We start from the raw sequence: 27,946 nt of genomic DNA, 5'->3' as shown, positions 1-27,946 counted from the left end.
CACAAAATTTGACGTTCATAAAGTGATATGTGTCTGTGGTTGGTGGAAGTAGTATGAGCCGGAATATAATTATCTTTTCCGTTTCTATTTCCAGTCGATAATCTCTGTTTGAAACTAGATTTTTAAACTGAATGCCTAATCGCAGTATATTGCTTAAAGCCTAATTCCGTCTTATAGTAAAACAAAAAATAGTGTGATTCTTTTCATAATCTGCGACCTGCGGCAGTTAAATTACCGTTGCTGTGCGTTTAGTTACTATCATTTAGTTTGACAGTAAATTAACCTTAAAAAATGTTCAGGGGATTTGTAAGAAAATCATTTTCTAAAATTATTAGTTTTTCAAATTTTCTTTTTTAGGTTTCCTTTTTGATCGGCCTTTATGCTGGAATTTATCTAAGCCAAAATTATGATGTAAGTATCAGTAAATTACTGTAGTTTCTTAGCAATAAACTCAAGATAAAATAAACAAATATTGATATAAAATTATGGTTATTTACTTATGGTTAATTATTAGGGGTATAATTAGAATATATTTAAATTGATACATTTTTGGTTTATGATTACATAATCCCTAAATTTTTTATGAAGAAATGGAAACTAAAGTGTTGAATTGAACCACAGAGTTATGGTATATGTACTGTATAACTTTATAATATATTCCTTATAACTATAATAATAGTCTTTATCAAATATCTTTTTAATCAATGAACAATTTTACAAAAACTCTTGAAAATATATTAAAATAATAGGTACTAGAAACTAATAGGTTATTAAACCCAATTTTCTATTTTTTGTATTATGTAGCTAGTTTTTTTTTTATATGTACCTATTAAAGATTGGAATTGGATCAGAGTATTATTCTAAACAATAAATATAAATATTACATTTGTAAAACATTGATTCCAATTAGTGATTTTTATTCTACTTCCGATTCATCAGACTTAAAATTTTCATTATTGCCTTCGCTACATTTACCATGGAAATGGAAATACATGCTTGGCAGAGGAAGGCGATGGATAGAGATGACTGGAAAAAAATTCTTGGGGGGGCTAGGACCCACACAGGGTTGTAAAGCCAAAATGATGATGATGGCATTTGCCATCATCTTCTGTCATTTTGAGAATGATTTGCACTTTCAACTCAGTTACATTAAGCCACATGGAATTAACAAAAATAGTTCTTAAAATTTTTTGTTATAAAGATTTCCAGCATGGTTGTATAGTGTTGGAGTCAAAACTTTAAATTTTTTTTCAAAAACTGTTCATTGTCTTCTTTTGCAGCATAAGTTTTCATAAGAATACAACTACTTGCATCATTTGCTCTGTTGCAGACGTTGCAGTTATTCATTGCATACATTTTTGCGGTAAATTCTTAAACAACATTCATTTTTTGATCATTGAATAATATGTTGGCTTCATCAGTTAACGCTGTAAAATTGGTTTGATACCTTTCATTTTAAAAAAATATTTTGAATGGTCTAAGTTTTCCTTTATTATAAAATGCTACTGTGTAATAGCCAAAAAGTGCACCATAGTTACTTGCTTGCAGTCCAGATATCTGGATGTTTACAGAATCATGTGCTGGACTCTAAAGAGATCTTTGTGACATTCGTGTAGGAATGGAACAATCTTCTGCAGAATGTGATCCAAAGCATGCTTTGTCATTTGCAAGCTTTTATTACTGCTAGAGGAGGGAATACTCTCTATGAAAATTCTTAAAATTTCTTTTGTTTCAACAAAAATCATATCAAATTAAAATTGTCCCTTTTCAATATTTAGTATTAGTATATTAAAGGAACATTGTTCATTTTCAATACTTTCAATAAACTTTGAAGGGCAAAAATCTTGTTTTCTTTAAGCAATCCCTTAGTGAACTATGTTACAACCGAAAATAGTTAAAAAATGATAATTTCTAAAATAAATTCCAATTACTGGGTGACTCTAAATTTATGCTTGGCAGTGTATGTTTAAAAAATAATAAAATGTAAATAAAACCGTTATAACCAACCAAACAATCAATAGTGCATTATCTAACAATTAAAGAACACATAGAAAAGTTTAATACAAGCAGAAGAAAATCTAGGCAAAAGTTCTAACTGAAGATAATTAAAAGAAAAACAGTATAGGTGGATAAAAACATAATGGCTGAAGGTTTAACAATACAAATTCAACTAGGTAATTGCTTTTTACACATTAAGAGTTAAACATCACAAATCAGGAGTGATATGGTTCCAAGAGTACTAGATAGAAGGTAATCACATATTTAGTATGATCTGAGGAGATGAAAGAATTAACCGGAAAACAAAAATAATATAATGTGATCTACTTTTTCAAAATATGAAGAAAATGATGCAACTACATCCCACTAGGAAATAGTGATCATAAATAAAGAATGGTTACTGATATTAGGATCAAAATCAACAATGGGAAAATGATGCTAACTAATAATGTATAGTATTTTTCATATAAAAATGCGTGCACGTCACAATTTATATAAAGTGACGTTACTTATATTTAAAATTTCCAGAACGTCAACCTTAGAGTTCAAATTTTCCTAACACAGTTAATAATATGAAACCCATACGGAACTTATCGATCTTTCATATGCTCCAACATGGCATAATAATCAGAAAAATGTAATCATCAATATATTGGGAATTTTAGAATTGTATTGATTAAATAACCAAAAACATTTGTTATTATTAATAATATAAATTATATGAAATAACTCTAAGTCTTATATTCCACAAAATAATAATTTTAATTAAATATATTAGACAATTGTACGCAACTCTTACGAAAATACTTCAAATTTTTTGACAGTTCAGCGTGTGGTAAAATTGTTTAAAGTGTTGCCGCTTTTTTAAAGTAAGAATTTTGTTTTTGTTTTGATTTCTTACACAATTTGATCATAATATATTATATATTAATAAATTGTATTTATAAATACATAATAAATTTAGATTAATAGCATTAAAAACTAATTATTGTTGTGTATTGTGATTGTGCTATGCCAAAACAATAAATAGTCTGTAGAAAGCTGATAGGCTTTCATATAAGATAGATTATTTTGAACAAGAAATAATGGCGGGACGTTTTTATTATTAATGCTCTAAAAGCGGTAAGCTTAAAATTTAGAATATATAATTTTGTTATGTATTGTGTTGCAGTATACTAAGTGTATTTACTGTTAATATAATAGTTTGACAAATAGTTGACATTTTGAAAATTCCTCACTTACTAGCTATTCTGATGTTTTGTCAACGCTGTGGGGTTCTGACGTCGTAAATCTTGAATGACGTGCACGCATTTTTATATGAAAAATACTATAATAGAAGAACTAGAAGCAACAACCATTAAAGTTTAAAAAAATAAAATGGGTTTTATACATAGGGGAACATGGGAGAATGACGCTCACATGGGTAATGCCGCTCAGACCGATTTATCACGAAAATCATAATACAGATGCGATTTGGCAACGCTGGCTTGTGTGTTCCGTAATCCGTAAGCTCAGTTCGTTTCATTCCGCTGTATAGTAAGGTCGGTGTAACTAAGAACAAATTCAGCAGATATTTGATGTAAAATTGTGCTAACTTGTGTTTAATGGTAAGTACTGTTTTTTTCCAGTTATTAATGTAATTTTGACGTATATGAATAAATATTAATGTAGATTTTCGTAAATACATCCAGTTTAGGACACAGACATGCCACTCACTATAATCAGGATTACACCATAGTGAGCGTAGTTACTCTAAAATTGAATATTGTTATCTGTGTGGTTTTCAATTATTTTTTTAACTTTTCAGATGCTCTGTGAAAGAAAAAGGACCATGCAAATTGCTTCTTGGTTAGTTGAGGTGATGGAAAGTGCTTTGCAGTCTATTTAAAATGGGACAAGTAATCGAAGTGCTAGCAAGAGTTGGGTGAATGTCTGGTTTATTAGGTTATTATAACAGGAAGTGGATATGGCATACCCATATAGTGTATTGGACATTTGGTTGAGATAACGGATGGTGTCACTCCTCTTTTCAGGGAAGACATTAAAAAGGATCATGGAAGTGAAATGGATTAAGGATTTCATATGGAAGTGAAATAGATTAAGGATGCCAATACCCAGAAAAAAACTTTAAGAAGGAAACAACATTCAGAGATTCTGACTTAAACACCTTTTAAGGAAATATTTGAACAAAAAAAGAACAGTTGTGCAAGTAAAATTTCGAAACAATCTGCACCAATAAAGGAATCGAAAAGAGATATGAAATGTAGTAAAAAAGATGCCAGCTAAATGCAGAATATGCAAGGAAGCATCTTCTGATGAAAGTGTAGATGAACATGAACTCTGCGATGATGACACAGCTCCAAATGAGTACTGCGTAATCTGCAATGACTTTGGTAAAGATCGTGAGCTATAGTTTAGGTGCACACTTTGTGCTAGATTGGTTCATCAATAGTAATAGTGGCTTTGAAACAGCAAAAATGTATATTTGTGACTTTTGTAAAGAATAACAATGCATACATATCATAAAAAGGCAACTGAGCGGTATTACCCCAGGCTTTCGTCAAATGCCGCTCAGTGTATGTTTTCTTAATAGTTTTTTATTCATTAAAAAAAAAATTAATAAGTTTTTTATGTTACTTGTACTGAAAATACTAGGAGCAAAGTATATAATGCATATTTTACAACTTTTTGTCTAAATCCCCCATGTTCTCTTACTAACAAGATTATAAACTGAAATAATTAATTTCCATGGAATATAAAGTACATAGAATAAAAACAATAGTTGTAAATAGAAAATCATGGAAAGATATATCAAAGGACAAATCACAAAAACTGTAACAAATAAGACAGTAAAAGTAATTTACCTCAATAATTTAGTCCTATATGTTTTGTGAGCTGTCATCCATACAAAAGAACATTAAGTCCAATAAACTACAACATATAAGGAAATCAAATTAATCTACCCTAATAATATTGGTGTAACAGCAATGCAATGGAACTTAATGTTAAAAAGTGTCATTTAATGGTTTTTGGTCGGAATAAAACTCCTACAAATCATATCTATACTATTAATGGTTGCCCTTTAGACTGTATCTCAGATAAAAGACCTAAGTGTGTGCTTGATTCCAGCTTATCCTACATCCCCTTTATCTCATCTGTTGTCTCAAAATCACTTCAACTTTTAGGGTTTATCAAATGTTGTGCAAAAGACTTTCCAAATATCCCATCCATAAAAATTTCGTATTGTTCACTTGTGAGACCCCACCTAGATTACTGTTGATGTGTTTGGTCTCCTCACTATAACACTCATATTCAAGCTATTGAGAGAGTTCAACACAAATTCTTAAGATTTGTTGCATTTAAACAAAACCAGAGGATTGAAGAAATTAACTATTCAAATATGGAAAGGTCCCTCAACATAACTTCTCTTCTCTCTATGTTTTATAGTATACTGCACTCTATTATTTTTGGTCCTCAACTATTGGAAAAAAATTAATCTCCATGTTCCCAGTACACAAACAAGGCTAAATCAACCCTTTTTATGTTAGACCCCATCGCACAAACTATAGACACAATTCCTTCACATCTAGAACACCAAGATTTGCTAATCAATATTCCCAAAGGTTGGATTGTTATAGTATTCCAAAAGAATTTAAAGCTCAGCTTTAAAACTGTGTGTGATAACTTAATGTCCTTGTGTTTTGTACATTCTTTGTTAATGTTTGTTATTTACTGTTCCAACTTTTATTTTTTGTATGATTAAAATGTTTAAATTTAATTTAAGTAGGATACGTTAAGAATCTTCTGTAATTTATCAATAATGTTTACATTGTATTTTAATTGGGCATTGCCTGTTGATATATAAATAAATAAATAAACATATACTTTAAAATCTGATTTTTCAATGAAAATATTTAAAAAAATATACACAAGTGTTACTGATACTCTGATAGTCACCACAATCAAATCATTGTTCATAATGTATTTCTAATGGGGTACATATATTAATACATAATATCATGTGTCTGTGTACAGCCACATCTGCTGTTTAAACTACTCTGATAATTTTCTTTTATTTTACAGGTCCCAAAGGTTGATGATCCATCAGCTCTATATGATAAAATAAAGGAATTTGCAGACAGCCATAGGAAAAAATAATCTAAGATTAATTACATGTTTTTATTAATTTTAAGAACTACACCTATTATAAATAAAAAAGATTACAATTAATATAGTTGTATTCCTCCCCCCAAATATTCAAGTCGGATTGGGGGCTCTACAAATGCCAACCAATCACTGGCATAAGTGGGCAACAACCCCATACTGTGACATTTATACAAAGCTAAACCTATGTTTACAAAGTTACCTAAGACATATACAATCATTTGTAAAATGGCATTAGAAGTTTCCATCATTTTAAAAGTAGCTTTAGTAGACCAAATTGCTTGTAAAGGTCTCATCAACAGCATTCCCACCATCATAATGGGGAATATTGATATGGAATTCCCGGCCATGTACATTATAAAAAGGTTCATAGGTACTTGTTTCATGGGGGCTAAAGCTAAGTCCCATGATTTCTTTGTTATTAATCTAGACACGTCAGTCTTTTTAGACACTTCACTGTTAGAACCGATGGTAGATGAACTGTAACCTGGAGGTGAAGCTAATGGTTCGGTAGATACACGAGTTATTCTAAAATTACAATGAATTATTACATGAAATGCATAACAATAGAGATGTTATACTAACCTGACCGAATCAAGATTCCATTTGGTTCGTCGATTTTGAACTTTATTTGACATTTTCAAGTTCCTTTATAAAATGGTCGATACAACAGTTATTTAATTATTAACACATAAGTGAAAAGTACATAATAAATTAAGGTTACTACTAAAGATGACTGAATGGATGACTGACCACTATTCTATCCTCATTTCTTTTGACAAAATGACAAAAGTGTGACACTCTTGTCATGGGTGACTTGACATATGACAGAAAAGGGACTGAATAGTAAATATTTAAAACAATTAAGAAAAAACCTACAACACATAAAACTCTGCCTTTGTAATTTTTATATTCAAACAAAAAAAAAGGTTTTCTTTCTAGGTATTTTGAATTTCCCTAACTTTTTATTTTAAATTGGGGTCATTAGTCTGCCCTATTTCTACAGTCGTTTAAAATATTAATTAATGAGCACATGGGCGGCGCTGAATGGATTTTGTCTATGGAATAAAAAGATTATTCAAAAACGTTTAACTAGAATATTAAACGCTGTTTTCTCTTCTAGCTAAAAATATCTTAGTAAATATCAGTTTTTTAGCCAAACTCTGAATATTTATCAAAAACTTTTATACCTAAATAATATAATTAATTTAAGATATAAAGACCACTGTGAACCCAGAAATAATGGTTTCAAAGATAAGACAGAGTAGGCAATGAACAAACTTAATAAAGCAAAGGAGACATGGAAAAGCAATTGAATGTTACGCAATCACGTATGTCAGTCAAGCAAAATATGGAAACTTTGTTTTCTTGTTATTAATAAAGTATTCGTAACTACGATTTTATCAACATTTTATAACGAATAAAGTTTCAAAGAAGACAAAAAGAATAAAACTCGTCAATAATAATGAAAAACATTACCATCGTATAAAAATGTGTCTGCATGGGACATTAAAAGAAGTCTTTGGATGCTAAATAAAGAATCATTGAAGACTCCCATGTTGATGGAACGAAAAAATAGAACAAAAATAGAAAAAGACTTTGAGACCGAAATAAAAAAAATTGAATACAAAGAAGGATACTGGTAAGAGTCCAGATTGGAATATATTGGAGAGGAATACAGTATGGAAAGACAAACAAACAGTAACATTATTATTACTAACAACGAGGTCCGTACTGCGTTAATTAAAATGAAAAACGGGCGATCTCCAGGACCTGGCAATATAGCTGCAGAGTTACTTAAAGCGAGAGGTCCAATCTTAATAGAACGAATCACTTTTCTAATGAATCAATGCTGCCAATAAATTAAAGTACCATCTGAATGGAAAACCGCTCACCAAATGTTCATCTTGAAAAAGGGTAATCGAAAAGATCCTAACTGCTACAGAGGAGTAAGTGTCCTACCCACTTTCAGGAGATTGTTTGGAAAGATAATAAATGGAAAAATACAAGATGATGTAGGACATCTAATTAGCGAAGACCAAAGTGGATTTACGCCTGGTAAATCTTGCACTGATAACTTGTTTATACTCCAACAATTAATAGAAAAAGAATAGCGGTTGGTACTAAAGTACATCTAGCCTTCATCGATCTAGAAAACGCGTACGATATAGTTCCAAGACTTAAATTATGGTAAGCTTTACAACAACTCGGCATTAGTCCATACCTTTTAGGAATAATCACAGAAGTATACAGGGTGAGTCATGAAGAACTTTACATACTTCTACCATATGTAGAGTCTCTCAGGGAGCATATCATGTGGCCACTAAAAAATGTCAACTCCTCTTCTTTATTAATTAACAGGGTGATTTGTGTAATTGACCATTTATTTCATTTTACTGTAGTGTTTATACGGCTCATTTGATTTTTTTAATTTTTGCATGATACAGTACACTACTATCAAGCATTCGACTGGTATTAGCTAAACTAAAAAATTCCAGGACTGGCTTTGGAAAAATTAATTTAGGGATTCGTATTAAATATTACACCCTGTATATATATTTTTTAAAATGCAATAAGTGATTTTCAAACTACATAAATAGACAATGAAAACGACATATGCGACAATGTTGTCGCACTTTTATTAAATTTTTAGTGAACGATCAAATCTTACCAAAAATAGAACAACCATAATGAAGTATCAAATTATAAGGTAATTAATTTAAACAAATGTTATAAATTTCAAACATTTTAATTAAAATGATAAACTGAGTCACTGCACAACAAAAAACAGTAACTACTAATAATAACGAAGAACAATTTAAAAAAAAAACTAAAAATATGTACATAGTTATGATAAACCCATAAATTAGAACTGGAAAAGATACAATAATGGTAACAAAATAAAAATAATTTAAAAGAGATTTTCGAAATGGAACCCTGCAGCCTGTACACATTTTTGTTGCCGAATTGTAAATTGACGTATTGAATTACGGATACTCTGGGGATCGTTTCTAATAGTATTACAACAATGTATAATTCTATCAATTAATTGTTGTCGGTTATTAATATTCACTGCGTAAACTAGTTGCTTCAATCGTCCCCAAATATGGTAATCAACGGGATTAAAATCAGGGGATCTTGAAGGCCACGAAATAGGACCTGCACGTCCTATCCACCTGTTGCCATAAACATTATTGAGATGTTGTCTCATTGCCAGTAAAAAGTGTGGGGTGCCCCATCATGCTGAAAATACATCCCTCGGATAGCAACGTTCGCGTTGGCAAGCAAATTCGGCAAAATATTTTGTAGAAAGTTCAAATAGACCTGCCCTGTTAAAGGACCATCAAAAAAGTGAGGACCTACTAATTGGTTATTTATGACACCAATCCACACGTTAACCGAAAACCTTAACTGAGAACGACGTTCTCGAATAGCATGGGGTTTTTCTTCTGCCCACACATGTGAATTTCGTGAATTATTTATCCCGTCTCTAGTAAATTGGGCTTCATCTGTAAATAGTGTCCTGTATAGCGTTGGTCAATTATTGTTAATCCATCTACAAAATTCCAACCTATCGATCTCATCTCCAGCATGTAGTCGCTGAACCATTTGAATGTGATATGGGTATAGATTATTTTTTTGTAAGACTCTACTTACTTTTGATTAAGTAACATTGAGTTCTCGACTTACTTGTCTAGTGCTTATTGTAGGGTTCATAGTAACGGCGTCCATAATGTCATCTTCCTGCGCTTCATCTACATGTCGCTCTGTTGTTCCACTAGGAAAAGTGCCATTTTCTCGCAAATAATTAAAAACTGACCCAAATGTTGGATGACTTGGAGTTCGACGATTAGGAAATCTCCTGCGATATTCTCTACTAGCAGCCCTACCATTCCCATTACAGAATCCATAAACAAATATTATGTCTGCATATTCTGTGGTCGAAAACTGATGTGGCATTTTGAACGAAAGTAACAAAAGCTCTACCAAAACTAACACAATGTACTTAACGTAGATATGACAGAAGAAATATGTATTCTTGTACACATAAATAACAATTGATAATGACAATAATGGCAATGGGTATAAAATATCAAGAAACGTCAAACGGTCAACGCCAACCTTCATTTTAAACTTTTTTAGATTTATTTTTATTTAGTACAGTTGATGCAATGTATTATTATTTGACATAAAATTTTAATCATTTACAATCAACAAAAACTAACACATACAAAAGGTTTGACTTTTTAATCAATTTAATTTATTATTTATCGAAAATAATGCCCCAATACGATCTATGAGTAAAAATTTAAAATTGAAAAACAATTGATTCTATCGTAGAGATAATACAAAGTGACAGTAAAGATGTTAATTTTCTACGTATTAGATTATGTTGTAGGAACTCATTTTAATTAAAATGTTTGAAATTTATAACATTTGTTTAAATTAATACCTTATAATTTGATACTTCATTATGGTTGTTCTATTTTTGGTAAGATTTGATCGTTCACTAAAAATTTAATAAAAGTGCGACAACATTGTCGCATATGTCGTTTTCATTGGCTATTTATGTAGTTTGAAAATCACTTATTGCATTTTAAAAAAAAATTTATACAGGGTGTAATATTTAATATGAATCCCTAAATTAATTTTTCCAAAGCCAGTCCTGGAATTTTTTAGTTTAGCTAATACCAGTCGAATGCTTGATAGTAGTGTACTGTATCATGCAAAAATTAAAAAAATCAAATGAGCCGTATAAACACTACAGTAAAATGAAATAAATGGTCAATTACACAAATCACCCTGTTAATTAATAAAGAAGAGGAGTTGACATTTTTTAGTGGCCACATGATATGCTCCCTGAGGGACTCTACATATGGTAGAAGTATGTAAAGTTCCTCATGACTCACCCTGTATAGTGATAACACTACTTACCTAAAAATCGGAAATAGACTATCAGAGCCAATAAAAGTAACCAAAGGACTAAGACAAGGATGCAGTATGTCACCCTTACTGTTTAATTTATATATTGAGGCAGCCCTCCAAAATTGGAAAAACCACTACTAGGAATGGAAATCCCCATAGGAAATGACGTACTGTTCTCCCTGAACTTTGCGGATGACCAAGTCGTCCTAGCTCAAGATTCTTATGATCTAGAATTTATGATTAAGCGTCTATACAGAGAATATGTAAAATGGGGGTTACAAGTCAGCATGAAGAAAACAGAATATTTAGTTATCAATTCAGATGCAAGGTTTGAAGTGTTGATAGACGAGGACGTAGAAATCAAACAAGTGGAAAAATTTAAATATTTAGGTGCACTCATTGATAAGAACGGCTTGGGAGAAATCGAAATTAAACACCGAATTAATCAGGGACGTAAAATTGTAGGATGTCTAAACTCCTTATGGTGAGATCGCAACATTTCCAAAAGGAACAAAAAGAGGATAGGGCAAACCGTGGTTGAATCAGTTCTTTGTTATGGCTCTGAAGTATGGACAATTAATGCAGACCTGAAGAGAAGATTGTAGGCAGTTGAAATGGATTATTTGAGAAGATAAGTGCTAGAACATCAAGGCTGGAAAGGAAGACCAACGAATCTATAAGAAATAACATGAATGCTACAGAAACGGTCATTGACAGAATACAAAGAAGAGGTTCAAAATGGTTTGGACATCTATTGAGAATGCCCGACGAACGTTGGCCCCAAAAACTTCACAAATGGAAGCCCCCTGGAAGAAGAAAAAGAGGTAGACCTCGACTCTCATGGAATGAAGGAATTAAATGTGAATAGTATTATGTCGGAACAAAGATTAAAGGACAACAAAAGCTTAGCATAATAAATTCCCATCTAGGAGAACGAAGATGCACGAAAAGTTGAAGAATACTAAAATCGTTACGACAGAATAAGAAAAAAGGTATAAAATCAACCATACCAATGAGACAAATATTTTAAACATGAAAATCTGGCCGAACTTTTTTAAAGTTATATATCAATGGAACGAAAATTCCATGAATGAATGTCTACCATTCCACAAAAATGAAAGACATCAATCTCAAGCAGCAGGTAATATACACGGGATATATAACACAATTATTTTTAAAAGTATAATCACAAACTTACAACAAAGAACTTCTGCAGATAAAGGAAAGGTACAAAACAAATTTTGAGGAAACAAGCTAACGAACATGGATTTCTAAAAAAAATGTATCTAATAATATAACTGCATAATATATATATATATATATATATATATATATATATATATATATATATATATATATATATATATATATATATATATATATATATATATATAACGCATAACACAACTAAGATGGTTAAAAATTACCACAAAAATAAGAATGTTTGAAGAACGACTACCAAAACTTAGGAGTATGGTGAATCATTAATGTAGACCCAGATCTTAATTCGTTCTGTGTATAGAGCAGTTCTGGCACTACTTTAGATGAAATTAATATTTTTGTTTGAATATTGCGTAATTTTTTAAAATGGTTAAAATGTTACGTACTGAATTGTGCTCATGCTTTAAATCCTGATTTAAGAAGATGAATATATTTCTTGAATTATCTTATTAATCTAATTAGTTTTATTGCTGTTCTGAACCTGAACTAAATTTATTTAGATCCTCTAATTGATAAAAGTTACCCGGTCGTGATCTAAAAGCATGTGCACTTGTTATTTCATTATTAAATTTGATACTGCGATTGCGCAACATCTGACAGGTTTCTCCTGCTTTTTATGGCGACGCCCCCTCAAAAATAGTTGTCGACTTTGATTAGCGTCGGGCTCTAGCTTAGCGTGTGGTGAAAAAAAAAATAATGTTCTAAGCCTTCTAGGCGAAAATACTGTAAAATAAAATTATTTCTAAGCAATATATAATTTAAATAACAGGTAAGCATACGCTGTCAATTTTACAAATTAATAATTGGGTAATAAACATAAGTGTATTTTTGCACTAGGTATATAAAAATCAATTATCTTTATAAATAATGTTATTAAACATAAATAAGCGTGTTGACATATTGCCAAGATAAAAATAGCGTATCTTTTATATGATTTCCTCGAATTTTTAAATTAATCACATACTCAGTTATAGTTACACCTTGAATGACATCATTTACTATTATATTGACTCAACTATAAATTTAAATTATTGTATAATAACTAAAGAATTCCGAATTTTAGGTTAAAATGGCGGATCCAGGTTTTCCAGGCAAGAATACTACCACAACTACCGTACATACAAACAGTACTACTACTGTCCAAACCAATGTGCGATTTGATCCATTCTATATTAGAACCATACCTGGAATACTAAAATGTGTTCAAATGGTAAGTTCTTTAAAGCATGGTTTTTTATACATGAATAGTGCACATATGCCGATATTTTAGTATTTTTCAAACATGAATAGCTATTTTTCAAATCTAAATTTGATTTACTTATATATCATAGATGTGGGGGTTGAATCAATAAAAAAATACAATTTATAGCATGTGCAATTTTGTATATAATATAATTTGCATTTATGTCTATGAACCTGTGAATGGAGAACCTTATTCTTCAATATCATCAAAGAATATAGATGCATATACCTCTATATTCTTTGATACCATCATGAAACTATATTGTTGATATTTTTGTAAATTCTATCAATGTAGGCCTTGCTAAAGAGACATTTTAAACTTAAAGGATGTTCATTCCAGTCTAATTAAGATGGTGACAGCAGTTAGTACTGTAGTGTAGTAATCAACATGTTATTTTTTAGTAAAGTAAATAATGTCTGGTTTAGAGAACTGCTGGAACAGACTAACAAATTCATATTTTCTGATGTATGGTAATGTCAGATCTAATGACATTTGTCACATATAACATTAGAGAGTTATTTATAGAAAAAATTGACACATAAGACATAAAGATGTGTAAATGGGAACAAATTGGGTTTGCATAACTTCTCATCTTGTTAAAATTTCAAGCTGTATATTTCACTTTATTTTGCTATTTATTATAGCCTTTGCAGGACTCTTTTGGTATGCTTATGATATATACCCTGTTTATGCTAACACTTTAGAGAGTTTACAAAATTGAATGCTTCATTGTTTTTTAAAAATCAGGTGAAAAAATTATCATTTTTTGTTTTGTTGATATATTTTGATTTTGAAAAAACTCTGTAATATATAGGACATAAAAATGTCCTACACATGAAAGAATCTCGATGTTATAACCTTATATTTGAAACACATCATAACTGGGAACAAGACATAAGTTCATGGACATGTAAAACAAAGGTCCAATTGTATCAAGGAAATTCAAAAACATTTCCAAAAAAGCAGGACAAGTGAAATTCAACATCAAAGTTTTCTTTTTTGATTGAAAAAGTATGGTCTGTCTATTTACTAATTCCTTCTACAACAAGTCAATCGTTTTACTTACCTTTATGTGCTGAGAATTCTGTGTGAGGCTATGCAAAGGAAGGTACATATACTGTGGCAGAGTGATGCACCCCTTCATTCTGTGCGTTCTTATAAAAACAATATAAATTTGATTCAGCTCTCATAATTATATCTAGACATCTTGTCAAAATTGGAAAATTATACATTTCATAAAATAAAATCAGACTTATCAAAGATTAATATTTACATTAATAATCTGTTCATATTTCACTTGATCATTTATAATGAAATCTGTGTTACATAATTAAAATTCACCCATTTAATGTGACAGTTTTGTGTGTAAATTTTATTAGATTGAGTTGTTATTGTTTTTAATTTTATCTCAATTAACTGCATCAAGTACAAAGAATTTATAAAGCCAGTGTAAGACCAATAATGACATATGCCTCAGAAACAAGATCCGACACAGCCACAACGCAAATGCTACTGGAAACGGCAGAGATAAGAGTACTAAGAAGAATTACAGGATATACATTGAGGGGTCGAAAGAGAAGTGAAGAATTAGAAGAAAATGTTACATACAGTATATAAATGAATGGACAGTAAATACAAAAAGAATGGACAACCACATAAGCAGAATGGGGGAGACTTGTGTCGTCAAAATAGCAAGAGAATATAAAAATAAAAAATGAAGAAGATAATTCACCAATCGACAGAAGAAGTATTATGGAACGACCACACAAAAGATGGAATGACAACCTTCCATAGAGGTATTAATCCGCCAATGAACAAGCAGAATTACTTATAAAGAGGAAGAAGTTGAAGATCATTAGCAGGATCGAGAGGTTGGAATCAGCGCCAGTTTCTAGTAATTACTGCAAGACTTATACAGTACTCGAATGAACTATTCTTCAATAAAGTTGTCTTAGGAACGCAACTCAAAAATATTGACAATATCATTTTAAAGTCATTTTAAACTCTACTTGTATAATATAAAATGTATAATATTATGTCTGAATTGTCAATATGAATGAGGAAGATTAGAAATTTTTGTATTACCAAGTAACAAAACAAAATATATATTATTTTTCTGCTCTACCAGTCCATAAATATTTTGATAAAAAAATCCGTACACAGGAACTATCTTCGAGTACATAAACAGTTTATATCCCCCCGATTTGGGAGTTTCTGCACTTGAATTTCATGTCAAAATACTGATGATACCTTTTGATGTGATATTAAAGTAGATCTGAGAACATAATTTGAACAGTTTATGTCACCGATTTTCAATGCTTTGTTGTATTGCTTATTTTTCCGCATCACAAAACTTAAAATATTGATTTTTACAATAATTTCTAATCAATGTACATTTACGAGAATCCTAAGCAGGTAGAAAAGGGTCGATAATAAATTAATAATAACATAGGAATGTTAAGAAAATGATGAATTATATGAATAAAGAAATATACAATAAAAAACTAAGCCTAAGTAATGGTTCTTTCTTATAAGTATTCAAAGATCCGGTCAATTTCGGAGGCTGTGAAACCCAGATAAATTAATGAAATTAAACAAATTTGTAGTGAAAATTATTCTTAGAAAAACCCTTTATAAGTTTGCTCTGATGTCATTTTATTGTAAAATTACCAGAAAAAAAGTTACAACTCCCAAAAAAAAATATTTTCAGTTATTTTTGTTTCTTTTCCATTTTACGATAAAAAGAAATAATTAGAGTAATAAAAGTATACACATCTTTTAAAATTTTCTGTAGGATTGCTAGTTTATGAGATTTTCAAGGACTAATGGTTTTGCCAATTAATGAACAATATCTAATTACAGTGGAACCTCGATTATCCGTCGGCACCGGATCAAGGGTATGACGGATAATCGAAAAGACGGTTAACAGAACATTAAAAAAAATAAAAAATTATAGTATAACCCTCAAATTTTATTTGTATGTTTTATTTGACAATATAAGAGGGATTTATGTTAGTACAGTCGAATCAATTTGATTTAAAATATTCCGAAATCTTTGTTTGTTTTATTGTTACTTTACATTTTTCAACGGCTGAATCTCTTAATCGACGTAAAATCATCAGATCTACCTTAATTGCTTCTTCTTGCCGAGAATATCACTCGATGAATTGTATGTGCGATGCAGCTTCTCTATCTTCTTTACGCAAATTTTTGTGAATTGCAATAGCATGATCAACATCGCCACCGTCAAAGTCTGTGTCAGCTTCTGAATCAGTTTCGTCTGCCTCTGTTGCCATTTCAACGATTTCATCATCTGTCAGCAATCGATAGCCGTTTCCCTCCTCATCACAAATTAACCATTCGTTTATGTCATCGTTAGGCAACGAAAACAGTTGATTCAGCCATAACTTCATTTGTTACCGCATCACGCTCGGCTGTCACGGGGGCATTTTCATCTTGAGTTAATTCATATTCCACGCTCTTTTCAAGCGTTCCTTCCAAAACATCAGCCCAAGCATCCACAGCATTGTCGACTGCGTGTTTTAAATTGTATGCTTTCTGGTATCCTGCAAAGAATACTCCTCTTCCATAAGTAGGTTTTGAATACATTTTTTTCTGTATCTTTTAAAAGTTCAATGACCGATTGGATTTGCAGGCAGAAAAGAGCACATGATATTTCCATCGTCACTTCGCAGCATACCGGCTTCAGGATGGCAGTTTTTTGCTTGCAAGTATTGTCGAAGGTCTGGTACAAAAACTTAAAAAATAAGACGTAAAAAAAAATAGATAAACAAATTTTGGTTTGCAGTACATACATTTTTGAACCAGTCAGCGAATATTTCCTGGGATATCCATGCATTATGTTGTGCGCAGTAGTTAACGGAAAGCGTTGTTATATTTATGCCCTTGAAACAACGTGTTTTTTTTGCTGTACCAATCAATAATAAAGGAAGGCGATGGTCACCACTTGCATTTGAACACATCATTGCTGTGAGCTGTGATTCGTTCCTTTTCCGTTTTAAATCCGGATGCATATTGATCGCATGTCAAACCATTAAGCTTGAAACTTTCTTTTATATTCGTCAACTACTTCAATACTTGCGGCGCTCAATTTTTCACCTTCGATTTTCAGTTCCCGTATACCTTGGCGATTTTTGAACTTTTCCAACCAACCGCTGCTTCCTTTGAAAAAAGGATTCAATTTCATGTTGAAAAACAACGCTTTTTCGGCAACAATTGGTCCAGCTGGATCAACAGCTGGTCCAACAGGTGTTCCAAGGAACACCTTCGCTTTTTTTTGAACGAACCACAAATACAGAGTCGTGTCGAGTGATTCATTTGTGGCTTTTTTCATTGTCTTACGATGTTTCACCCGGCCATCCAACGATTCCATTTGCGAAGCATACTTTTAAATTCCTTCAGCATTTTTCTTTAAATCATTGATTGTTGTTCTCAGAACATTATACTGTTTGCTCAATGCTACAGCAGAAATACCTTTCTTTAGTTGTGCAATAATTTCTATTTTTTTTTAATTGGAAGACTCCATTTTTCAAAACTTAATTAATCAAACGACTAAGTGACACAATCAATGTTCGAATTTGAATCAAACTGAATTATGGGGACACACAGATATTGACTGTAATAATTATTGTGCTGTGCATTTTTATTTTCGGCTTGCGATTCTAAAAATTAAACTCTAAAAGCACGGTATCATTTATCATTACCTATTTAAATTGAAATTTAATCCAGAGCCCTAAATAAGAACAAAAATTATTTACATACAAAAAATGCGGGGGTGTACGTGTATTGTACATTTCAACGAATTTTGTTTGGCTTATCGCAATGCTCCAACGAAATGGATTGATGACTAAATTTTTACTTATGTATTTCAATATAACTTATGTATGGACCCTGACGGTTAATAGAGAGACGGATAATCGAGATTCCACTGTATCAGCTAAAATAATATAAAATAAACAACCAATCAGTAATATACAGTTATTTATCCAATAAAATCTCTTGTATAATTTTTTCTGGAAATTATATTATCAAGTGTGCGTTGAAGAAATAATTTACGATGTTATTGAGTGATTTAATTTAGTTAATGGTCAAAATGCTTCGCGGAAGGTGTTTATCTAACGATTTACAAAATTAAATTCAATTGTTGCGAACAATAACAAAGTACTTTCTGGACATAACATTGCTAAAAATTAAAATATTGCTCAAGGAACTGTGAGAAATAATTTCACAATTAAAAAAAAAAACGGTAAATGTTGAAATAAGAAGTTAAAACTGGTCGTACTTCAAAGATTACTCAAAGAGATGAGTGTGCTTTTCGGTCCCTTATTAAAGAAGATGTGAAGCTTCTTTTTCGAGAAGGCTATAAAACGGACCCATGCTGTTGGTAGACCAATTTCAAAAGACACTTGTTCAGCAGAATGTAAAATCTTATCTTAAATATTTAAACTTATCGTCTCACTTCAGGCAAAGGAAAAACCATTTCTTACAAAGAAATTAAAAGGAAACCGATTTTTATGGGCAAATGAGCAGCAAAACTGGGTTCATCGTCAATGGAATTCAGTTATTTGGAGTGATCAATCTTAGTTTGAGGTCTGTGTTGGCAATACAAAAAGTAGAGTTATTCGAATGCCTTAGAAAGAATATCACAAAAGAAAAGTTAACTTACCAGAATCTGGGATGGTCTGTGGTTGTATGTCCTTTCAAGAATTTGGACATCTCCTTTTCATTGATGGTACTGTCAATGCTGCGAAGTACAAAAGTATTTTACAAGAAGAATTTTTGCTTTCCATTAATGAAATTTAACTTCCTGATGGGGGATTTATGTTTTAACAACATGTGTAACCTGTCATGTAATGAAATCCGTAACATCCTATTTGCAGAAAAGGAATATTCCTGTTTTAAAATGGCCTTCAAGCAGATCTGAGCTATCCTCTATTGAGACTTTTTGGCATCAGATAAAAAAAGTATTTCGAACTACACCAGTTTGCACGATTTCTGAATTAAAGAGTAAAGTTTAGGAAATTTGGAATGACATTCAACCAGATTACAACCAAACATTAGTAGCCACTATGCCAAAGAGAGTTGATGCCATTTTAAAACGTAAGGGTGACTCCACACAGTGGCAACGCTGACTAACTTGTGCTATTAATTTACGCCAGGTATTGCTTTTTCTTTTTGATTATTTTATAATTATTGTAGTTGATAAAAGTATTAGATATTTTTGATTAATTCTCAAAACCACATAGTATCAAATAAGCTTAATCATATCCGTTTAAGTTATAACAATTAAATACATTCTAATTCGGAAAAATAAAATTATGTTGCATATTGGTTTTGGTCCTACTAAGGAAGATATTTGGACCACCCCAATGCAGCGATGGTTCGTGGAGAATTAAAATGAACCACGAGCTGGATGAACTAATGCAGAGCGCAGATATTGTCAGATTTGTAAAGTCACAAAGACTAAACTGGCTTGGTCAACTAGAAAGAATGCCAGATAATCGAGCTGTAAAAGTAGTCCAGAGATGGAAGCCCCAAGGAAACAGAACAAGAGGAAGGCCCCGTAAAAGATGGATATGTAAATAAAAGATGGATGGATGGAAGAACATGTTAAGCAGGCCAAGACTCACAAAGGGTTGTAGCACCATTAGAAGAAGAAGAAGATTGGTTTTGGTCCAATTCATATTGTCTGGGCTCGTAGTTCATAGTTCTGGAAAGAAAGTTCCCATTGTCAGGTGCTGCTGTCTGTTATTAGATCGTCGTTTAGTCAGACTGTATTCAACAATATATATCTTAAAAACTTAATTGATTGGAATTGATTATGTCTCCTCCCAAATATCTCGTTGTAATTTAAATGATAATAAATAGAGAAAACAATTGAATTGTTTAAGATTGAGTAACTCCTCTTCCTGACCATTACCTACCACATCTATACCCCTCTAGTTATTTCCTCATGTGTCGTGATTTTCAACCATATGAGAAACTATCTTTTCAGACTCAGAGAATATCTTGACATTGGCTTTCTGCACTTAATCTGCGCATCGAGTGGGTGAGCAACCTTGGCCTCTGCGACCTTCAACGTTTCCGAAAATTATAAGTCCCCAAGATTATCAATATCTCCCAAAAATTTTAAGACGCCTGCGAGAAAAATAGAGAAGAGTTTAGTCTGAATGGCAAGCTCTTGGAGGATTGAGTGATTTGTTCTGTACTCTGTTCATGACATCTGAAGAATTCTTCTCCAGCACCAAATCTTGAAGGCGTCAGTTCTTTTCCTATCTTCAGATTTCATTATCCATATTTCAGACCCATAACCAGTGGCATACTAATGGTACATACCAATGGCATTGAGAAAGGCACTCTGCCAAAACAGCTGTAGTGATAAAAAATTTTAATAAATGTTGTGGAAGTTTTGAAAACAAAAGTTTTCAGTCTTTTATTGTTATATAAAAGAATTTCCATTAGTAACGGTAGAATCCATCACTTATTTAATTTTTGTTGGCCTAATATGGCTATAAAATTTTTTTATGACCATTACTGAGAATAATCTTTCACCGCTTGCATTGCTTATTGGAAAGGTTAAATAAATTCTCAGAATTGTGTTAAAATTTGGGAATGTTGCAATATTATTTTCCTGAATAAATAACCACATGAATACAGGCGAAATAATATTTTCTTTACTTAAAGTCTTAAATTGTAATACTTCATTTTTCTGACGTCGTAAATCTTGAATGATGTGATTATATGAAAAATTCTATATTAGAGTTACATCTATTATGTTTATTTTAAACGGTGCTGGCATTATGTTTTATGACGAAATAAGTTAAATGCAAATTTACAATTCCTTCGGTATTCGTGTTCTTCAAATGGGTTAACTGATGACTTGGGGCTTCTGGGTGAACCGAATTTTGAAGTTGATGGTTTGTTTTTACCTTCCTTAATTGTGAATTGAAAAGAAAAGTACTTTAAAAGTGTGTAAAGCATTTAATCTCTAGCTGAGCGCTTTCGCCTTTACATACTCTAGGAATTAAATGCTTTAAACATTTCTAAAAATACTTTCTTTTTAATTCATTCATTTGTCATAAGAGTGTACAAAACATATCAGTTATTTGCAAAAAATATTAAAATAAACATAATTTAACTTATATTTTTATTATCTCAGTATAAAGGATTAAAAACGACTGTTAGCAGAAAAAAAAAAATAAAAATACTGCAACTATTTTACTTATGCAAAACCTTGTTCGACTCTTGTCTTGCTATGAGAACGCACTGACCAGAATTAAATGTTTTCAGTAATGCCTGATTTCATCATTTCGTTCGTAGATTGACGTCATAAAATGAGTGCGTCACACGTCAGGTCCAGAAGATTGCGAACTCAGTTTAAATATCTCATTTTGGTGTTCTTCAACAAATAGCGATCTGTCCATAGTTTTGATAATCGAAGCGCAGCATTTTTGGCCATTTCTATTCTACGTATTTCGGTTTCATAAGAGCCTGCATTACTAATGTAGAATTCTAGATAATTGCACTTTAACCATTTCAAACTGGTCCAAGGCTCCGGTTGTTTGCACTGATCTAATACTCGGATAATCCACTACCATAATTTTTGTTTTTTGTTTATTGATCTTGCGATCACATCTATTGCTTTCCGTTTCCACTGTAGCACTGAAGCAGTTTAACCTACTGCATGAACACCATTATTTATGATGCTACTATACTTCATCTAATTTACTTACCGTTGCACGTCATCCGCGTCATAGCACGTGACGTCACATGATACCAACACGAAATATTTAGGCGGTAGGTGTGTTCTTTTTTAGAATCACTTTGCCGAGTACACTGGTATTACAGCCACTAGACATATTTTATTATATACGCCTAGAAATAATATTTAAAGATTTCTATTAATGTTAACCTAAAGAAATACACAATATGTTTCATTTAATTTGTATAAATGCATTTATTCGGAACACACTGTTACTGTAATCGAACGAAGGTGATATTTTGGCATAAATTGTTAACACTTATTTGACAGTTGCGGTGTTGACTAAGTAATGAAAAAAGTGTTGTTTTTGTTTAAGTATTCCATTTTACATCTTTATACGAGGCATACAAGCGGCTCAAATTGTTTTTAACAAGATTATATTTCAACTCTTCTTTTTTTTCTATTTATTTACATTAAATATTAATTTGTTTTGTTGTATAATTCACTTTTGCAATAATTATGTGACCTATTTGATTTAAAATGGATTCAGGATTTTTTTATACTTTGGCAACTATGTCAACTTCGATCTCTGTCAATGATAATGACGTGTAACGGTAAGTAAATTAGATGGACTGTATATATGTCAATTGTAGCTCAATTCTAAAAAGTTTTTAAACAAAAAGTCAATTTTTATTAGTTTTAAATCGAATTCTTCCGATCACTCAGTATATCGTTTACTGATATTTGTTTGACACAGAATGGTAAAACCAGTTTGGGCTGATAATGTAATCAATGAGTAACAAAAGATAAATATGATACAATATTACAACAGACAATTTGTTCACGCAATTTTTGTAGATTTGATCTCACCACAATAACAATTTCTAATTTTAATTAATCATTTCTAATTGATTATATGTTAATTATAAACAATTATTATTTATATCTAGCTGGATATACTTAAAAGTTGTAAAGGTCAGCATCAATTTAAAAGTATTAAATTGATGAAGTATACTATTTATAAAACTGACACACTGTTTTTCTCATGCTATTAATTATTAACATTAGATTCATAATTATTATGCATAGGTAATTTACAGGAGTCATGTAAAAAACATTGCATGCATGTCAACACAAGTATGGTTTTGTTTTGACAAAAATAAATATCTAAAATATATATTACTCTCCAAAATTAACGTAAATGTGCAATAAGTTTGAAGCTATTTTTCTTCTGAATCGTTGATTGCAATTCGATGATTTTTAGTTCATATTATGGGTATATTTTTAAGGAATTAGTGTACCAATTTTTTCTGAGAAATGTCAACGTTTTACCTACACGAGCCCCTTCCTATATCAGTTGGCCCATCTACGGAGTTTACAGTTTTTCGTGATTGATTACCATAAAAAAATCTAATCTACATGCTTTTATAAGTTCCCATATTAATTAATATAGCATTCTTATTAATATTCATTAAAAATATTACCCTTATGTATACTAAGTAATATAAGTAGATGTTGATGTAAGTAATATATATTACTTACATCAACATACGTTGTTTTTTTCATAATTACCTTAAAACCAGACTGGCTATGGAAATATATGACATCAAAACAATTGTCAATATAAGTTAACGATAGGAAAATGTGTTAAATCATCATTCGATTTTTTAATTCTGGAAAATCCAATTCGGAAAACGCGAATATGTTGTCATTCTCACGGTATAATGTACAAAATATAGTCAGCGATACAAACTACAGGATGGGTCGTCACAAAACCTAAACATGTAGGAAAAAATAAAATAAACAAAGCAGATCGAAGAGCATTAAGACGCATTTTAGTTAAAAATCGCCTTTCAACTTAGCTTTAAGCTATATTAAAGCCTTTCAAGCTATATTAAAAATAGGCTGAAGTGTTTGGTGGAGTGACGTTGATGTAAAACGTCATTTTCTAGATCAAAGTATCACCGAGAGGCACACAAATTAGGATTTGTTACATACAAATTAAGTTATATAGCCAAAAAATCAGTACAAATTGTTTTTGAAAAATTTCATTTTGTTTCGGGCTACGGAAAAGCCACTTTTAACATTACAAAAAAAAAATATGACACATTCATGATGGGATACAATAAAATGGAGTGATGAGTTCAGATTTGAAATGTGTGTTGGAAACATTAGGAGTCGCAAGAGAAAAGTCAAATTTCTTTTGTATGTAATGATCTGAGGCAACATGTCGTCTAAAGTTACGGATTGCATTTTATCGATGGAATTGTAAATACGGCCAAATATTTGAAGATTTTAGAAGAATCTTTTTTACCGAGTTTATTCCACTTCCCCTTCAAAAATTTTCTCATTACCATACATCTTTATCTACTTAACCACATATCATCACATTTTCATACTGTTTTCACTACACCTTATTTTACTTATTCACTTTCCCTCAAGGTTTGGTTCGGGATCTCTGGAGACTTCAGCCTCTTGTAGACTCTTTTCTTCTTTCAAAATAATTATAAAACATCACACAACTTTAGTAAATTTAACAGAGCCACCTTAAAACCCAACTACTCTTGCAGTTTTTACATATCGTTACAATACACACCAAAAGCCTATTAACTTCATCTACCTACCTTAAACTCAAACTTATAACTCATCCTTTTTATATTTCGCAGGTACCAAATGTTCCTTTTAACATGTAGGGCCTTTTTCTTTTTCTTAAGTTATAACTTAAGCAATGTTTGAACAATACAATACCAAACCACCTATCAGCCATCAATTTTCTGTTTATATTGCATACTGGTCAACACACAAAACAACTTACCATCTTTACCCTTCAAACCGAACCAGTAATTATGTTCATGAACTTATAACTTAAAAAATCTATTATATTTACCAGGTACCAAATGTTGTTTTCTGACATAGAGGGCCTTCCATGCTTAAGTTGTAAGTTAAGCAATACATGAACATTACATTACAAAAACATTCTTTTCATATTCAAATTTCATCTTAACAGCAAATTCAAACATATCATTTACTATATCACTCCTCAACAATAAATTTTATAGAACCATCTTCCTACATACGTCTTTTTCACTATTTCCTAGGTCCCAAATGTTTTATAACATACAGGACCTGTTGTTAAAATCTTTAGTTAAGAACAATCAAATTTAGACACATGTATAGTTGGTTGCCTATCGACCCCTACAAAATTTCATGTACTACAGTTTACCTAAATTAATTTATAAAACAAATTTTTTCAATGTTTTTCAACATAAATATAGGACAAATTCACATTACAGACTACACCATTCTTGTTGATATTGTTATATTATTACAATTGTAATTTATTCAATTTTAAATAATGCTGGCTTCTGCCATTTTAGACAACTACAGTAAGTTGCACTGACTGCTTTGTTCCGACATCCGTCCTAACATGTCAATATTGTCATTTTTATCAGTTGTTATCAACAGGTCCTCGAAGACACTTTGTCTCAGGACCAAGTAACCGATGTAGAGCCATACGTTGCCATGTTACCAATTCCAACGGTAACTTAAACATCCTAATTTTTAATAACAGATAATGTAACATATTTGTAAATTAATAACATTTAAAGGGTTTTCACCCATATATTTTAGTGGCTCATTTTGCATAACCTTAGTCAACATTTTAAATCTTACGTTCTTTTTAATTAAAGTGGTTAATTACTTTCAGGTTACACTGATGATGGAATTTACATTCCGAAAACGTTCTGTATTTGTGATATAGCCCGTTTGGGTTTTTTTATTTATACCTTTTACTAAAAATTTGAAATAAATTTTTTTTACAATGTAATCTTCAAAACTTACATGAAGATTTAGTTTTGAGTTTTTTCAACAAATGTGAGGCATTTTAAATATGCTTAAAAAACGCTGAATTTAAACTTTTACATTACAAACGATCTAAAACGTTCAAAACTATTCTTTTTTAATTACACTAGTACGTTTTTCAAAGGTACTTAACTTCTGCTATAAATTACATCTAAACCGTCTTCTTGGAGTTATTTCCCGTGACGTGCGATTATTTGTAATGTTAAAGTTGAAATTCTGCGTTTTTAGTCATATTTCAAATGCCTTATGCTTGTTGCCAAAAATCAAAATCGAATTTTCATGTTATAGGTTTTGAAGACTGGTGTTCGAACCAAGGAACAATCGAAATTTTACTACGACCGGTCAATAAAAGTAATAAATTTTATTTATCTCACGAGAATCATAAAAAATGGCAAAGAAGTTTATTTATTGAACAGCTTTATAGAAACTGACTTCATTTGCGACAAAATACAAATATTGCATACGAAAGCTGCACTCTTCAACGCATTTTGATTTTTGTCGATAGGGCACTCTGATCAAAAGATATCGATTTTTTACCGCCGAATTGATACAAATTTTATTTAACAGTGGTTTTGCACTCGGAACTGTGCATTCTAAATCGCCGGTCACTTCAAGTGTTGTTTGTGAGAGAACGGTTCATTCTACACAAAAAGTGCTTATAAACATTTTTATTTAAAATTATCTCAGCTACATTTTTTATTTGAATCATTTATTTTACGGCGTACAGATTCTTGGTAAATCGATTTTTTTGCGTTTTTACCACTCTACGATGGGTGTTATAGGGGGAAGCCCGGGGGTTAAAGTAGTAAACTTTTTTGCATCTTTTTAGGGGTTCCAAAATTAATATTCTCGGCAAAATTCAGCTTGTTCTTATGATTTTTAGGGGTCAAATCTATTGACGACTGGACTATTTATGAGTATATATTTCCTGTATACTTGATATATTAAAACCAATTTTAAAGTCAAATATGAGGTGAAATTATTTTCTTTAAAAGCGATCGATTATTGAATATTATAAAATGCATTACGCCTCCAAATAATCATTACGTAGTCCATGAAATTACGAAATATCAGAAAAGGAAGGAAACATCTATACACGTTATCAACTTAACAAGGTGTTTAATCAACGCTAAATACTCAAGACTGCAAACATTTGATATCAAATAAAAAAAAATCATTAACAAGTTCACGGCCGACATGCAAGTGTGGGAGATAAGTTTCAGAGGAAACAATGAAATAGTCTGCATATTTTACTTTTAATATAACCGTGAATTTACATAATGACATTAATGGTATCTAAAGCCGTGTACGTGTTAAGACATTCGATGTTAATGGCGCTAAGAGTTCGCCTTAAAGAATGCATTTTTCTACGGGGTTGAACAATTTTTTTATTAGCGGACCGTAATTAATTTTTTTCCCAGCAAAATGTAGGGAATTATCTATTTAATCTGTAGTCCAAGCTGTAGAGACAAAATGAATGGTTTTGAACATTAATTAGTAAATTTTTAACTGCGTCGTGGGGTCTAGGGAGTATTTGTGAAATTGATTAAGACATAATTAATTATTTCGTTATAATCTGTAATCGTTTAACAGGTTAAGCGCCATGGCGGACATGGAATGGGTGTCTGATTTGAAATTCGCCGCCTGGGCCACAGCGGACACCGGTGTCCTCTTGACTTTAAATTTTTCATCATCCTTACCCGGTCGCGAGGACACGATTTTATGCGGTTTTAACATAGGAATGTGTCCGCTATGGCCCTGCAATATAGAATGTTGAACCAGGTTCTGTCTAGCAATACCAATTAGAAAAA

The 27,946-nt window shown here is 31.3% G+C and overlaps 2 protein-coding genes and 1 long non-coding RNA gene across 4 annotated transcripts in view; 2 read left to right on the top strand and 1 right to left on the bottom strand.

The window, feature by feature from the left end:
* Positions 1-8: 8 nt before the first annotated feature.
* On the top strand, positions 9-6,228 carry LOC140445811 (uncharacterized). The gene is made up of 3 exons (XR_011951445.1): positions 9-306; positions 358-411; positions 6,082-6,228. It is a non-coding gene; the product is annotated as an uncharacterized lncRNA (long non-coding RNA).
* EMC4 (ER membrane protein complex subunit 4) overlaps positions 6,159-27,946 on the bottom strand; it is a 359,992-nt gene continuing 338,204 nt past the window's right edge. Inside the window, exons 2-3 of the mRNA XM_072538168.1 lie at positions 6,748-6,902; positions 6,159-6,690 (exon numbers count right to left, since the gene is read on the bottom strand). Of these exons, the coding sequence (XP_072394269.1) occupies positions 6,225-6,690; positions 6,748-6,800 (519 nt within the window). The 5' untranslated portion in view covers positions 6,801-6,902 and the 3' untranslated portion in view covers positions 6,159-6,224. The remainder of the gene's footprint in view (positions 6,691-6,747; positions 6,903-27,946) is intronic.
* The window catches only part of LOC140445807 (CKLF-like MARVEL transmembrane domain-containing protein 4), a 58,026-nt gene continuing 43,001 nt past the window's right edge, over positions 12,922-27,946 (top strand). For both annotated transcript variants that reach the window (XR_011951444.1, XM_072538160.1), the window contains exons 1-2: positions 12,922-13,078; positions 13,373-13,519. Coding sequence is in view for 1 of the 2 variants with exons in the window: in XM_072538160.1 (XP_072394261.1) it covers positions 13,379-13,519 (141 nt within the window). In the remaining variant the exon portion in view is untranslated. The remainder of the gene's footprint in view (positions 13,079-13,372; positions 13,520-27,946) is intronic.

Source organism: Diabrotica undecimpunctata, chromosome 7 (assembly GCF_040954645.1).
Source record: "Diabrotica undecimpunctata isolate CICGRU chromosome 7, icDiaUnde3, whole genome shotgun sequence".
NCBI classification, from domain to species: domain Eukaryota; kingdom Metazoa; phylum Arthropoda; class Insecta; order Coleoptera; family Chrysomelidae; genus Diabrotica; species Diabrotica undecimpunctata.
Note: the sequence above shows the minus strand (reverse complement) of the source record. Positions and strands in the feature narration are given on the sequence as shown.